General features: G+C 45.4%; 1 protein-coding gene across 2 annotated transcripts in view; it reads right to left on the bottom strand.

Annotated features, from left to right (window-relative positions):
- Positions 1-14536: 14536 nt before the first annotated feature.
- Ube2d2a (ubiquitin-conjugating enzyme E2D 2A) overlaps positions 14537-17203 on the bottom strand; it is a 35614-nt gene continuing 32947 nt past the window's right edge. The window contains exon 7 of one of the 2 annotated variants that reach the window (NM_019912.2): positions 14537-16191. In NM_019912.2, the coding sequence (NP_064296.1) occupies positions 16146-16191 (46 nt within the window). In that variant the 3' untranslated portion in view covers positions 14537-16145. The remainder of the gene's footprint in view (positions 16192-17203) is intronic. The other variant, XM_006526120.3, reaches the window with a different exon arrangement.

The raw sequence follows: 17203 nt of genomic DNA, 5'->3' as shown, positions 1-17203 counted from the left end.
AAAAAAAGCCAACATCAACTTTTAATCGAGATTGCAGATTCAGAAAAGATTCATAACTGAAATGATTCCCTAAGGAAATATAAAAAGTTACTTACGGCATGGCTAAATTGGGCACACTTCAATCAGGGGCTGTTGAGAAGCCATTAAAATACACACAGTGATCTACATGACTCTGTCAGAAAGGGTGGCCACTACTCTGACTAGAGAGAGCATCTGTTTCTGGGCTGCCTTGGCTCCAATCCAGAGCTAGGGAGAGAAAGAACCCCTACCTGATTGGCACCAAAGACCATTGCCCAGGGAGCCAGAAATTCTAGCAAGAGAAAGTAAAACAGGAAATAGACCATTTTATTGTTGGAAACTGTTTTCTCTCCAGCAGTGTAATAGGAAGCTGCAGGGTAACTGCTTTTCTTGTCAAACATTGAAGAAGGCCTCAGTGTGGTGGCACAAACCTTTAATCCCAGCATTCAGGAGACTGAGACAGGCAGATTTCTGCGTTCCTTGCCAGCCAAGGTTATATAGTGAGACCCTATCTCAAAAACCAAAACAAAGGGCTGGAGTGATGGCTCAGCAGTTAAGAGCACTGGCTGCTCTTCCAGAGGGCCTGAGTTCAATTTTCAGTAACCACATGACAGCTCACAACCATCTGTAATGGGATCCAATGCCCTCTTCTGGTGTGTCTGAAGACAATGATAGTGTACTCATATATATAAAATAAATCTTTAAAAGAAAAGAAAAAAAAAGATTACCAGTGACTCACAACTTTCTATAACACCAATTCCAGGAGATCTGACATTCTCTTCTGGTTTTCATGGACAGACACACACAGAGCCTTTAATCCCTGCACTCAGGAAGCAGAGGCAGTAAGATCTCTGTGAGTTTGTGGCCAGCCTGGCTCACATAAGAAGTTCTAGCCCACCAAGGATTACACTGTGGAACCCTGCTTCAAAAATAAACAACCAAAACAACCTGAAGAGGGGTCTACTTTTTATGACCCTTTTCCTATTTCTCAGGTCAGCCTAAGGAAGTGGGAAGATTATTAGTTATTTTTGTAAAGGCTAACTTAGGGGCCGGATGAGATGGCTTAGCTGTTAAAAGCACTGGCTGCTCTTCCAGATGACCCAGGTTCAATTCCCAACACCCACATGACAGCTCACAACTGTCTGTAACTCCAGTTGCAGGGGATCTGACATTCTCATATAGACATACATGCAGGCAAAACACCAATACACGTGAAATAAAAGTAAATAGCTTGTTTATGTATATATGTGGGCCTAGTATATGTTATGTGCATTCAGATACCTACAGAAGCCAGAGGAGGTGGTACAGATGAGTGCTGGCAATCGAACCTGGGACCTCTGCAAGAGCAGAAAATGCTCTTAACCACTGAACCATCTCTCCAGCCCCACTCCCACTCTATTGGTTTCGAAAGACAAGGTCTCCTTATGTAGCTATGATGACCTGGAACTTTCTATGTAAACCGGGCTGGTCTCAAATTCACAAAGTTCTGCCAGCCTCTCCCTCCCCAGCGCTGGGACTAAATGTGCACACCACCACACCTGGCTCCAAATACAGTCCTGATGTTGCACCTGAGCTCTAGGCCTGGACAGTGAGACTGGGGGAGGGATCATTGGCTTTGTTCTCCTCCAGGACAAATAGGATGTGAACCTTCTGGGGGAAGCTGAGACAGATAGCTTTTGAGAGCTCTTCTCTACCACTGCTCTTTGGACTCTCGAGTGCTAGCTAGCTAGGGTTCCTGGGGTCTCTTCAGCTGTCTGTGACGGTGTTTCTGGTCCTTACTTTCTCTAGAGGACTGAAGCAGGCATCACACATCTCCATCTCTGCCCAGAGTCTGGCCTCCAGTTGATGCTAATGTTTCTTAGAGGAGGAATAGCCCTGGTTATGGCTGATGAAATACAGCTATCTCAGGTCCTGACAGGGGTTTGCAGTGGTACTTGCCTGGCCCCCTTTCCTAAGGCCCAACTGCCTCCTTCACTGCCTAATCCTCAGGAAAGGCGAGAAACCTTAGCTAGATTAGACAGTGGTGGCTATGGTTGTCTTGTGGGTGACCTGGACTCCACCCAGGCCATGCAGAGGCAGTTTTAGAACCCAGCCTCAAGCTGCCTGCTGCCTTAGGCCTCCTAGGCTTACTGGGCCCATCTTTGATTACAAAGCTATTGCCCACTCTTCCTTACTCTGAGACCCTGTATAACATGATCTCTGGATTTTTTTTTAAATTATGCGTATACCTGGTACCTTAGGAAGCTAAAAGACACATCAGCTCTCTTAGAACTTGAGTTGTAGATTATTGCCAGCTGTCATGTGGGTGTTGGGAATCTGACCTAGAAGAGCAACCAGTGCTCCTAGCCACTGAGACATCTCTCTAGTGAAGGCCCTGGACTTTTTATTAAAGGCCTATTTTATTATTTATGTATATGTGTCTCTAAATGCAGGTGTCTGTAGAGGCCAAAAGAGGGCGCCAGATACACTGGTGCTGGAGTTACTGGTTGCTGGTGGTCGGGTGGTTATGAATTGTGTGTCTTGGTATTTTTTTTGTTTTGTTTTTTTTGTTTGTTTGTTTCGAGACAGGGTTTCTCTGTGTAGCCCTGGCTGTCCTGGAACTCACTCTATAGACCAGGCTGGCCTTGAACTCAGAAATCTGCCTGCCTCTGCCTCTCAAGTACTGGGATTAAAGGCGTGCGCCACCACCACCCGGGTGGCTGATTTTTTTAAAATGTTGTTTTTACTGTTATTTATGAATTCTCCTGAGAAAATGACTCCTTTATGACTTGCCCAGACATCCATCCAGTCCTGCATTTAATCTGTCCCGACTCTGTTAGCATGTCCAGTAGTAATTGCCTTTGACTGCCTCAATGGCCTCCTTTCTAGCCACATAAGGGATGTTCTTCTTGTTGCTTTCATGGTAGACATTGTTGGGAGGATTGCCTACATTTGTCTGTCTTCTTTCCAGCACCCTTAACTCGTGTTCTGGAGGCCCACTGGCTCTTTCTGCCATGTGTCCCCTCTAGGAACCTTGCTTCTTCAGGGTTCCTGACCAATGGTAGTATGGTTTCTCTTCCCTTCTATTAGCTAAAACAAAGTCAGGAAACTTCTCCTGAGAACTGTCTCAGAGGGCTACAGTCCATGGCAAGGAGCAAGGCAGGCAGGCAGTCATGGTGCTGGAGCTGGTGCTGAGAGACACATCGTCATCCATATGCACAAGGCATAACTATTTTTCTTTTACTTTTTTTCTTTGGCTTTTTTGGAGACAGAGTTTCTCTTTAGATCCCTGGCTATCCTGGAACTCACTCTGTAGACTAGGCTGGTCTCGAACTCAGAAATCTACCTGCCTCTGCCTCCCAAGTACTGGGATTAAAGGCATGTGCCTTTAATTATGTGCATATGTGTTTGGTCTTGGATTCCCCTCCGCTGGAGTTCCAGGTAGTTGGTTATGAGCCATCTGACCTGGGGGTTAGAAACTGCAGTGCTTACAGATGGCAGAAGGCATCAGATCACAGTACACTGGATGCCATGAGCTACCATCTGAGTGTAGGGAATCAAACTCAGGTCCTCAAGCAAGTGTTCTTAACCACTGAGCCATCTCTTCACCCCAAACTGTCTTCATCTCTTGTCAATGCCAATCTCAGTGACAGCCTTGACGACTCAGGCAGTCTTATTCCTCCAGCCAGAGGCACCTGTTGACCTGTGTCCTGATATTTCCCCTTCAGAAGAGCTCTCTTCCCTAGGAATAAGGACACAACTAATCCAGAGAACAGAATTCTGGGTACTGTCACTGCTGGGGGACAGAATGCAGGCCACAATAGGAATGATTTAGGAAATAAGTGGACTGGGTGGAATCAGGGACTTCCCAGGAGTAAGATAGCACTAAGCTATCTCCGCTCTGTCTGCCTGTGTGAGGTGACTCGAGGAGGCGTCCCCATCTCAGTTCTCTGCTTTAAAGGCTGGGGATTGGTGCTGTTTAATCTGCACTGCCTTCTTCCTGTCTGCCGTCTGGAACAGCTCAGTGTTCAGGTGGCCCAGCTGTCAGCTGTCTGGGCCCACTGGACCTGTGTTCACAATCTCTTTGACATCCCCAGCAATAGAGAGCTGAGTTCTGCCAGCACCACCCCTAGCCAACAATGACCTTGGGGGAAGCAGCCAGGACACATGGGAAGGGGGCTGATCATCAGTGCTGGTGCTTCCATACTGAACTGGCTAGACAGGTCACTAAGTCACCTCAAGCGGCCCCATAACTCCATCTATTCCCCTGCCTCCATAACTGGTAGCCTCGGCAGTACAGTGAGGTATTGGTGCCAAGCCTGAGAAGGATAAGCAAGGATGCCAGAAACCCTGCCAGCTCAAGTAGTTTATTGCAAGCTAGGAGTGGGAGGTACGGCAGAGGGGACACTTCCGGTAATTATGGACCTGAGAGGGCTGGGGACAGGGCTGTTTGGGGAGATCACATTTTCATTGCTGCAGATCTCTGGCATCCCATGGTATTCTATTACCTCCAGGTGTTTGGGGTTGAGGTTAGATTATGGCTATTTGGTAATTCCTGGGGTCCTACTCCAACCTTACCCCCTAGTGCTGGGCAAGTGCTCTAGCACTAAGCTGTATTTCTTGTCCTTGGAGACTTTTCATTGTTAGTGTTTTGAGGCAGGGTCTAGCCTCACTCTAGCCCTGGCTGACCTAAAACAGGCTATGTAGACCAGGCTGGCTCTCAATCTCATGGTGTGATCCTTCTGCTTCTGCCTTCCAGGTGTTGGGACTACAGGTGAATGGTCCCATATCTAGCCCCTGACCACATTTTTGTCTACACTGTTGCTATTGGCATCTAATAAGTAGAGATCATTGATAAGGATTAAAAAATTAGGACCTAAGTCCTAGAATGTCAGTAGTATTGAGGCTGTGAGAAAGCCGGGGAGGATTTCCCCTCACTGATCCCAAACTTGAGGCAAGGTAATTTTCCAGCCCCTACCACTACATGCATAGGGGCTACAGTTCATCCTTTCACCAGTTCTGGCAGAGAACGCTTTCAAGCCCGCTTCAAAGCCCCATTGTGGCCTTAGGGATGTGAATTGGCTGCCTGCTCACCTGCCCACACACCAATCTCCAATGCCCAGGAAAAGATTCACCCATTCCAATGCCAGGCAAACCCTATGCTGCTTGACCCAAAGAAGATTCTTGGCCTAAAGAAAAGGCTGGAGGAGCTGGAAGGTAGACAGACCACTGCCCTGCCCCTCCAAACCCATTTCTTTTAAGAGTTACTGGAGTCTGTGGCTGGCAGGAAGCTCTGCCCCCCCCCCCCCCCGTTCTATTTAGGAGGCGGCCATGGTGGCTTAGCTCTTGTCTCCGGTTTCCTAGGGAGCTGTGGAGAAACAGCCCAGCCTCCGTGGGTCCATCTGTCAGGGAGGCTGTTCCGCCCCATCGATTGCTGTTCCCAAGGGGCTGTGTTGCTGGAGGGACCCAATGTGGCCGCCAGATAGGAGGGAACCACCCGAAGAGGCAAGGAGGGGGGGCAGCTTGGTAGCAGGAAGAGCCAAGAGAGGCTGACACTGCAGAGAGAAGGGACAAGCATGAGAAATGTAGACAGTCAGGGGCAGTGCAGCATCAGGCTGGCTGCAATGATCTCTGAAGCCAGCTGGCACCCTTAGGACTCAGTTTTGCCTTTGGACACACCAAGTTCCCACTTGTAAAGACAACAACAACAGCTAGCATTTATTGAGCAGGAACAATGTGCCTGGCATTAGGATGGAACTTCACACACCCCTGGTTTCACCTGAAGAACTGCCCGTGCAATGCAGGTGTACTTTATTCTCGAGCAAGAGAGAAGGAATCAGAGACGCTGCGGCTCTGTCAGTCACACACAGGAACTGGAGCAGTCTCTGACTGCAAGTCAGCTAGGCTCAGTGGTTGAGCCCAGCTCCAGACAGACAGAGCCAGGTCGAAGGGGGAGGAGGTAGTCTTGCCTGGCCAGAAGCCCTGCCCGCCCTCCCAGGGAGCCGCCTCCTCCCCTGGGCTGCGTGACATCTGCCCCGCTTCCCGGCCCCAGACAGCTGCCCAGAGCCACGTCAGCACTTCCACCAGGGAGTCTGGAAACTGGCTCTGGCCCCTGAGAAGGAAGGAGGAGGAGGGTTGTGGTCCCCCTTCCCCCCAGGATGGCTTTTCAAAGGGGTGACCCCACTCTGCTGAGCAGGAATGGGGGTACATGACCTTGGTCTTTAACAATACATAGTTTCCCCTGCTTTGGTGGATATGCAGTGGGGGTCCTTTGGCAAGAATACTAGTAGCATCCAAAGTGGATACAGCATATATTCCCACGCGGCCCATAGTTCCAGGGACAGGCGGACAGCCTGCAACCCTCCCGACCTACTTGGGGCCTAATAGTCATCTGGTGGGGATCCCGGAGGTGGGAAAGCAGAGTATGGAAGTGTATGGATGGCCCAGCTCTGCAACTGGCCGGCTGGGGCCAGAGATAACCAGCGCCTCCCAGAAAATCATTAGCATCTGTTTGGGCCAGCAAAGCTGGCCTGCTGGCGCCTCTGCCTACAGGAACCGGAGGCTACAGCCCAGCCCTATGGGTACACAAGCCCACCTGGATCTAACTCAAGTGAGGACGACATCTATTTGTCCACCCACCTTGGGAGATGGGTATCACAGCCAGAAGCAGGAAACAAGTGCTTGCGTTGTTAGGGGTGGGGGCTTCCTTTGCGAAGCAGGCGGTTCACTCCACACTCTGGGCAATCCAGGCCGGTTCTTGGAGATGCCTGTGCTGGCGGCAGCCCAGGGAGTGTGTGGAAATGACACCGCCAGGGCGGCGGAGATCCCCCCCTCCTGACATTGGCTGGAAAGTGGAGCAGCTCGTCAGGGACAATCAATGGCGATCGATCGCTGCGCGGCGCAGGCGGCCAGCGCGCACGCGGGGGAGGGGTGGGGAGGGGCAGCGTGGCCAGCAGGGGTAGGGGCACCCGTGGCTGAGGTCAAAAAACACACAGACTGCAAAAGGGCACAGTTGGGTCGCCTGATACACAACTGTACATTAAGGCATTACAAAGAAGGCAGACTCACCACACTAGTCTCTGACACAAGTCACAACACAACAGGGTTAAATGTTTGGTCTGCAAGGACACACGATGGAATCAGTCACATGTAAACTGCACCATGATATAGCATATCACACTACCACACAACCAGATCCACCACACACAGGGCCCACAGCAACACAACGGATGCCCTAACCTTACACTCACCCACCACTTGCCAGGATATAAAATTACACTAGACAAAAATGGGGGGAATTATTAAGTCTGGCTGCACAAGGCAAAAAGTCAGATGGTCATATTGTATGTCACACAACCTCAAAAAATACTGTTGTGTCTACCGGCTACCACAATGGACCCTAGAGCCCAAGTGGAATACAACTGGGCCACCCATTTCTTCATAGCTTCCACCATGAATACTTTTCATCATGTGGCATTCCCCCACCCCCCACCACACCAGAGACAGGCAAACTAGCTTTCTTTAGAAGCTCTGAAAGGACTACCAAGTGAAAGGCCAGGCAGCAGGTAAACTTAACAAAGGAGGCCTGGGTCACTATGAATGGCCATGTGCTAGACAGTTCTCAGCCTGTGGGTTGAGAAATGCCTTTAGGGGTCGAACTACCCTTTTACAGGGCTCACCTAAGACCAGTGGGAAAGATAGATTCATGTTATGGTTCATAACAGCAATATCAGTTAGGAAATAGCAACAAAAATTTTATTTTGGAGGTCACAACATTAAGAACTGTACTAAAAGGTCACAGCATTAGGAGGGTTGAGAGCCACTATGCTAGTAAGTTATACAATGGCTGCTTGCTTAGCATATCACTCTAAACTTTAAGCTTCCTCTCTGGGAACCTGACTCACCTTAGCATTACATCTGGGAAACACTACTCAAATGTCACAAACTCAACTCCCACGGTTGTTTTCACCCATAAAGAAGCCACATTCTTCCCCCAACCTAGCTGGCCATGTCCTAGCAGCAGGGTTAGCCCAAGTAGCTATCATATCACTCTGGCCATGGGACCTTGGTGGGGAAACCACCCCCAACCTCTTACCAGATGAAACTCAAATACAGCTGCTGATCTTATTTCCTGTTACCTCCCTCCACAAGCTTTAGAAGACAAAACATTTCTTCCCCAAGTTACCCATCCAGAGTCTCCCAAATCCCCTAAGGACTATCCCTACTTAAACACACTCTCTATCCCTTTATTTTATCCAAGAGAAATAGAAGTACTGGTTAAAGCCCTAGAAAGTCAGGTGTGGGTGCACACAACTTTCTGGAGGCAGAGGCAGGTAAATCATTGAAGCCAGTATGACTTAGAGTTAGTTCCTGGAGAGATAACCAGAGCTATACAGAAAAACCCTGTCTCCAAAAACAGCAACAAAGAATCCCCAGATTCTCTCCAGCAAAACAAGGCGGGCCATAGATCTTAGCAATATCCCTGTCCCAAAGAAGCATGTTCATGAGAGCAGGACTGAAATCTTCAGTCCTACAGAACACCCTATGCTGTGAGTGAAAGTAGGTCAGCTGGGGTGTAGTTCTAACTTCATGTGCCCACCCAGGGACTGCCAGGAATCTCTGCTAGCAAGAGAGCTCCCCCTAAAGGTTATGCCTAGAGTGACCCCAACACTCCCTGTGTTTTACCTGTGTGATAGTTTGTGACTCTCAAGTCTCACACACTGACTGACCCAAGATCACAGAGACCTTCCTAGACTACATTCCCATGTAGACTGTTTTTGTGCTCTAGAAATGAGCACAGCAAGGATCCAGCCATAGTGGGTGCTACAACCACCCATTCACCAGTTTTTTCCCCTTCCCTTTCTAGCACAACAGGGAAACCCGTGGAGGAAGAGATCTGCTCTGCTCTGACCATGTCTCACCCCCAGCGGAAGGCAAATTCTAACACTGTACCTTTCCCTCCAGGCTTTATACCCACCAGTCACAGGTGGTTGGCAAGACAGGTGCACCTAACTCATGTGCCTACCGCACTCATGGGCCTTGCTTACGAAGTATGCAAGCCCAGGCAGTTATACCAGGTACCTGGTGCCCCAAATACTGGCCTTACTCAAGAGGTTTGCCATTAAAAAATAAAACAAACAAACCAGGGCATCCGTACAACTGTCCATAGCTACTTCCTTGAGCCTGGCTCACAATTCTTTGTTTTTGTTTTTTTGGGACAGGGTTTCTCTGTATAGCCCTGGCTGTCCTGGAACTCACTTTGTAGACCAGGCTGGCCTCGAAATCAGAAATCCACCTGCCTCTGCCTCCCAAGTGCTGGGATTAAAGGCGTGCACCACCACGCCCAGCTGGGACCTCACAATTCTTTAATTGGTAAGATCATTTTCTATCAAGTCTTACAAGCTGTTAGAGACCAAGTATTCATTTTCTATATGAGAAAATTCAAAGGACATATAAATTATTTGTCCTAAATTATACAACCATAGGTTCAGACCCATATGCATAAACACTAAGGAATGTCCATGCTCACAAACTTCTCAAACGTTCCTAACAACATGGACAGCCCCTCCTGCACACACACAAGCTGGCCTATGCTCTCCCTTGTCTAGAGTCTGTCAGCCACATTCTCCATGGCTCTGTTCTTTCCAACAGGACAGGGCAGACAGGAAGTCTACAGACTCCCTGATCCTGACCCGCCTAATGCATGCATCCCCCACCCCCTGGGGATAGGAAGGAGACCTGGAGGAGCACCAGGCATTCTGGGGATCAGCCTGCTAGCCCTTCTCAGGGCTGCCTAAGATCCAGTTCTATGGCCTGTGTTAATATCAAGTCAACCTTTCCTTCAGGAAAGTCATGTCCTGATAGAATCAAGGCATCTTCTTTATTAAAGAGTCTTTCCTAGGTCCAAAGTTTTCCTTAGATGCAAAATCCTTCACATGGTCAGGAGCTAAAGTAGAACTCAGTCCTCTAGACGTCTCTCTATAGAGGTTTACAACCAAAACCCAACTTCCAGGCACCAACAGCCCCTAGATACTTTCCTAATCTGGGGATAGTATTGGCTCTCATAGCTCTGCCTGGGTTGCAACTACTTGGTGACTTCAGCAAATCTAAAGTTATTTGCATACCCAGATGGCCAAGCCTACAATTTCAAAGAATTCCCAATGAAGAGGCAGCTGGCTTCCGGATGGTGGCCCTGGAGGACCACAGCTGTTGTACTGGAACACTAGAAAGCCTAGGGCCCCAAATCACAAGATAGATTGTAAAGGACAGTATTTCCCACGCCTTACTACCAGTCCTCTCTTTTTTTTCTGAACCTCCATCTTTGGGCATTAAAAAACCATGTTATGGCTGCCCAGCTGACATAGGCAAACAAGTGAGACTGGATTTTAACTACCTGCTTTTGAAAAGGCAACAGTGGGTGCCAGAAATGTAAAACAATGAACACAACTAAGTGGGTAAAGCTGGTGTTAAAGTTGTTTATGTAATACAGAGATGACTGACTACAAGAGCACTAAGTAAAGGCAATCCAGCACTTTGGAACAGAACGTAAGTCATTATACCCTGTTCTCTTACAGTAAACCTTTCTGAGTATCTGACTGAACTAAGCACTGGTCCATCTGTTTCTAAATACACCAACAAAAAGCCAATCCCAAAAGAAGCCTTACTCAAAACAAAAGCTCCTCTTAGGTTCTGTCCACGCACATTCACTGACCTCGCACACCTTGTAGTTTTAAAAGCTGCAGGTCATCATTGCCCTCTGCTGGCTACAGAGAAACTAGCACCCACACAGAACCTCCTTTACCAAGTAGACACTGAAAATGTAACTCGAGTTTGTTTGCTATCTGTTGAATCATGAGTTAACATTGGCCAGAATACATAAAAACTAAGCTAGTGTTGGGGCAATTTTGTCTGTCTCCCACCCCAAATATAAACAATGAACTCACTGCAGCTCGGAAGTTGCACCCACTCACATTTCTTGGCGAACTCAACAATCCACCACCAGGTCCTCCTTCCATCTTGTCTCTCATGTCCTTGCCCTATCTGCTTCAAAGAAAAGACCTAGAGCCATACTTCCATAAAGGTTCAACTTCCCTTTTTCTTCCCACAACCCCCTTTGCCACTCCACAGCAAGTGCCTGGAAGCTCACAATGTCCTCTAAAACAAGACCAGATCCTTGGAGCTGGTGAGATGGCTCCGCAGTTAAGAGCACTGACTACTCTTCCAAAGGTCCCGAGTTCAAATCCCAGCAACCACATGGTGGCTCACAATCATCCGTAACGAGATCTGACGCCCTCTTCTGGTATGTCTGAAGACAACTACAGTGTACTTACATATAATAAATAAATAAATCTTTAAAAAAAAAAAAGACTAGATCCTTTAGCAATTGGCACAATATTCTGTGAGCTGGCTACATCTTTAAAGATGGCTGTAACTTCAGCTTGGAGGACTGGGGTATCCTGATGAGTAAAACCTTGTAAGGGAAAGCTCTAGACCTTAGGGTCGGTCACAAAGTAACCAACCAATTACTTCAAGCATAGAACCAACCATTCTCTTCTAAGCTAGTGCTGGCTTTAAAGCCTAGATGCCAGATTATCCTTTGGGAAGCCTCCAGAAACTTCAATCTCAATTTTTGGGAGGCCAAACCTGAAAACTGGCAATTTATGGGAAGATGGCTCTCCTTAGACAAACCCCCCTCTTCACCTACTATGAAAATTTAAGATTCAACACCTGAGGAAACAACATTACTCTCCAAGCCTGAACTAAATTCAACCTTTGGAACTGGCATGGTGGGAGGAAAGCCATCTCTAGGACCTTCTTCTCTAACCACATGTGTGTTAAGGCATGCTCAAAACCACATACAGACTCATATTTAATGCTACTGCATTTACGTGGTACCCTACAACTTCCAGTAACACAACTTTCAGGGACTCTGGTGAGTTCTAGGATATCTGGTGCTCTTGACATGTGCATGTGATGCACATATATTCATGCAGGTTCACCATACATACACATTAAGAAAAAAAAATCTTTAAGGCAAGAATAGTATGGAATACCTTTAATCTTAGCACTTGGGAAGCAGGGGAAGGTAGATCTTTGCAATTCTGAGGCCAGCCTGATCCACAGAGCGAGTTTTAGGATAGCCCAGCTACACAAAGTCTGTCTTGAAAAAAACAAACAAAAAAAAAAAAAAAAGAAAGAAAAAAACAAACAACAAAAATGAAATGGAGGCTAAGGATATTTATAGTTGGTGGAGTGCCTGCTGTGCCTGCTTGTCTAGCATGCGTGATGGACGTCCTGGCTCAGTTCCCTGCATTGCGTAACTGTGTGAGAGCTGTATGGTGCCTATTATTCCAGCACTCAGGAGGCAGAATGACTGGAATCTCAAGGACATCTACAGCTCCACAAGTTTGAAGCCAGTCTGGGCTACATGAGAACATGTCTCAAAAACAGAAATATTTTCACAATTGAACTGGGTGTAGTGTCCTATGCTTGAAGTCCCGGCTCCTAGGAAATGGAAACAGAAGAATTCAGCTCACAAGTTCAAACACAGCATATATATCCAAAGTAAAACTAAATGTCAAAAAGAAAAAAGTTCCAGGTTTAAATATTTCAGTAAGAAGTTCTAGCCAGAGAATTTTAATAGTAGATATGGAAGATACCTAAGGAAGCCGTAGCAGGCACCCCCCCATACTCTCACAAGGTTGAAGGGGAACTCAATACATTTATCAGGGCTCCTGCTCTTTCTCTTTCTACCACAAGAGCCTAGTTGGGTATTTAGTGGCTTCTTGCTTTCTTTCCTACAAGTGATGAGCCATTTGCTTTCAATATAGGAAATTCTACAAACAACAACTTACATAGGTTAAAATCAAGCCATGAAAAAAACGAATCAAAGACTGCTAAGCTGCTGTACTGGTACCAAGCTATTCTTTTAGGTGTGAATTAATAGGGATTAATCCAAACCCTTGTGCATTTTACAGAAGCACAGTTACATTTGCATCTGATGAAAGGTAACACTATGAATAATTAAAAGATGAAAAGTGATCCCTAGCCACTACTCTAAATGTCTAACTTTGCCTCACCTAGCTAAAATGCAGTCACTGAGATAGCAAAGCTGGATGGTGGGTGACTATTACACAGCCTTGAGGTCAAAGGCCATAAAGGCTTTCAAACTGAGTTTGAAATTTACACTAAGGTAAAATACAGCAACAATGAATTGGTTCAGGAATGATCTAGAACACAAGTAAGGTTACGGTGCCAAGAGAAAGGCTTTTTTCTTATTCTTTTACTTAGACAGGATCTCTTGTACTCCAGACTCTAGATCTCCAAGCTTCTAAAAAACTAGGATAACCTGTGAACCACTCAGACGAAGGCTTTAAGGAAAGAGAACTTGGAGAAATCCAGTATTCACCTAAGTGCACACACAACACAGGGGAACAGACACCTGCACCATGAGTATACACAATCCACAGCTCCAAAGGTGCAAGGTGTGGGGGTGAGAAGAGGAAGTACATCCACAAGCCAAAGAGCCAGGAACAAAAGGCTATTCTACTGAAACCTCAGCACAAATATAAGGATCCTATATTCTAAGACAAAGCCAGAGTTTGTCCTTAACTGCAGACAAGGGCAAACCTTCCTGTCTCTTCAACCATTATGATCCTGCTGTATCTTTGTTCTAGACAAAGTTAGCAGGACAATGATGCCTTTGACTATTAGCCAGTAATGCCAATACCTGAAATGGTTTGGTTTTTTTTACCAAGAGATTGCTCTGAATATAACTTGACAAAATTGTCTAAACTACTATTAACTTAAGCACCCACGCCACCCCCGCAGAAAAACAAAAACCCAACCCCATAACTTTCATTTTCTTGTAACCACTGTCTCACCAGAATAAAACAAAGTTGGTTCAAATTAGCCTTTAGACATCAGAGAAACTTTGTGTGAGCCTATGTGAGAATCTGCCCAAGTGACAGGTTTTTGGATTGTGAGAAGGGAATCATAAAACAACTGGAATAATAGTGCTTCATCCTCAAACTGTATTTCCCAGCCTAATATTGTTTGTGATCATCCAAACTTGCTTTTATTTAACACAAAAATACAGCACTCTTGTAATACCCACACTATAATTTAAAAAATTGTAATAAGCTAGCAGTTCTCTGAGATGAGAGTCAAGTAAGAATGGGCAAATGAGAGCTGTGCAATGGAACCCAAAGAAAGTAGTAGAATAGTAAAACCAGGCAAGTTCAGCAGGGATATGGCCAATTGCAGAGTATTTGATTCGCATCTGCTAGGACTGAGGCCCACTGAAACAAACATATACACAGCACCCAAAAGCAAATTTCCATCTGTCTATAACAGTAATATCTTGTTAGAGTTCAATTCTGAATTGTTCTTTTACAACTGGTTAAAGCAATTACCTGCAGGGCCAAGGAGATGCTAATATAGCATTCCTGAAATTTGTGTAAGCAGCCAGCTGCTAATTAAGAGACTTTTAGCTGACAGGTTGAGATGGAGGAACATTGACACTGAGAGATGAGACAGGTGAACAAGTTTAAAACCAAAAGCAGTGGTCATTTATTCCTCGATTTTTGTGCAAGAGTGTAAAGATGCATTTCAAAGATCTTGGTGACTAAAGAGCATTGGCCTTCAAGCTGGCCTGGCTTACATTTAGGTTAGGAAAGGGGACGAGGGGAGGTAACTAGCCTAGTTCACATGAATGTTTCTGGATTAACAGTTGTTTACAAATTTCAAACTACATTTTACTAGAGTCAAGGGAAGACTTCAAAAAGCCACATACAGTACAATTTAAAACCAAGGGACATCCTGCAAATGTTAGTGCAAAGTAACAACACAGACTCTCCAATACAAGATTGTGCTCATGTTTCCCAGGTTCGGTCAGCTACTCTTTATGATTACAATCAATTAACTTAACAAACAGCAACCAACACCTTTGCATTCTATGCCCTATGTACCAAGAGACTGTCACAAGGTTTTGGTGAAATGCTGCTCAGTTTCATTAACAAAGCAAATTTATTTAGTTTAACAGTCATGTTCCTGGAATGGTGCACATATAAGTTTCATGAAAATGCCTTTAAGCTTATGCCTCTACCTTGTTTAATAAAATTACTTTTATATCTTTTTTAGTATGTAAACTGGAATTGTTTCATGATTTTGAAATGCAACAAATATAGATGAAAACATTTCAGGGGTGAGGAAAAATCCACCACTAATCTTAGCTAGACCAAGTTTTTAAATCAAAAAGCCTATTCACACAAAATTATCTGTAATGACTGTAGTAATCAGTTTATTACACAGATGAATCATTCGTGAACGTACAAGCTCCAGAGGAGCAACAGGGTCTTAAATATACACACGGATTTCCATCAAATACATCTCCACCCTTACATCGAAATAGGCCTAAAGCAGTTAAAAACATAAGAAAAATAAGAGCTATTAGCTATGTATTAACTGAGAAACCACATACAAACCAAAGATTATGGAAAGGGGCTAAAAGGAGGAAGGCTGAAAGGGCAGGGAGATGTGAAGTGTTGGGAACAAAGCCCACCACACTTTATGTACTAACAGCTCCAGTCCATTTAAATGTTGATCCGTTAACCTTAGACCTTAAAGCACAGCATGTAGTTTAATCTGTTTGGTCATAACTTTCACCTAAGTTGTAGGTCCTTCAGGATGAAATGAATATAGAAACAGCTTCACGTTCTTCACCTTGCTTTTTATGACTGTTTGAGATTGGATGGACTCCACTTAAGGACAATCTCCTATGGGTCACTGGAGCTTTTCCTCCCATCCAAGCACACACTGTGTACCTACTACCCCTCACATCTTGCCATTATCCAAAGTTAAGTCAATAAGGAAAGCTTTTAGTCTCACACCTAGGTTATGCCCGGAGAACTGGCTTCTCACACACACACTTCTCTGCTAGGAGGCAATGTTGGTACAGAAGTACAGTATTTCTAGTTTGTTGTTCCAAGTATGTACAACACGCAGCACTGCTGTGTCAGGTAAACATGTGCACAGGGGAAGATGAGGCGTGGGCTCATAGAAAGCAGTCAAATGGAAATCAAAAGGACTTTCTCTCTCTCAGAGTTCCCCTAGCTTTATTTGTAGAGGTTATCCAATAATTTCTTTAATTACATCGCATACTTCTGAGTCCATTCCCGAGCTATTCTGTTGTACCTGTACACACACAAAGAGAACTCAGCTTAACATAGGTAAGGAGTCAATAAGCAACATTTCATTCATTATCCCAACTAGTAATTTTAAGGCAATAACTGAAAATGTTCAAACAAAATCAACTTTCTCCCTCTAATTTTCTTCACACACCCGCCTTTTGCTCCCTAACCACCTGCCCCTCCCTTTGGGTTAGGGTCTCACTTCAAAGCTATAGCTAACCATGAACTACCTAAAACTAGGATGGCCTCAAAACTTGTGGCAACCCTCCTGGGTTGTTGCTATTACAGGGACATAGCACCACCTAGCTTTACCTCCAATTATAAATAAGCCTATACTCAGGATACAGTGAGACACTGTTCTAAAATTCAAAACAATTTCCTATAAATGTAGTATCTAAAGGACTCAAGATTCAAATTTAGTATTTGCTGGTATGTGTATCATCTTAAGTTTTTTTTTTTTTGTTTTGAGACAGGGTTTCCCTGCATAACAACCCTGGCTGTCCTAGAACTCAATTTGTAGACTAGGCTAGTCTTGAACTCACAGAGATCTAACTATCTCTGTCTCCTGTATTCTGGGATTAATATGTAGCCAAAGCTAACCTTAAACCCACAGTCTTTCTAGCTTTGGAGGGTTATAGGCATGTGCCAAGACATCTTATTATGTAAGAATTTTGTGACTATGTAATTTAATATTATATGGTTCTTAAAATCAGCATAATGAGCTAAGAGAGAAGACTGAAGCATTAAATTTCAAAAATTGTCTCAAAACACACAAAAAGAATGAGACCAGCCTGTATTACACAGAGACTCTTGTCTCACAAAAATATAACAGGGGAGCTAGAGGCAGCTCAGCAGTTAAGAGACTTGCTGCTGGTAAGTAGGGGCTCATTCAGTTCCTAGCACCTACATGGCAGGCGGGTCACAAACACCTCTAACTCCAGTTCTGGAGATCCAACTCCCTCTCACGGACTCTGTGGGTACCAGGCACTGATGTGGTACATATACATAAACAGAAT

The sequence above is a fragment of the Mus musculus genome, chromosome 18 (assembly GCF_000001635.26).
Source record: "Mus musculus strain C57BL/6J chromosome 18, GRCm38.p6 C57BL/6J".
Lineage (NCBI taxonomy): Eukaryota > Metazoa > Chordata > Mammalia > Rodentia > Muridae > Mus > Mus musculus.
Note: the sequence above shows the minus strand (reverse complement) of the source record. Positions and strands in the feature narration are given on the sequence as shown.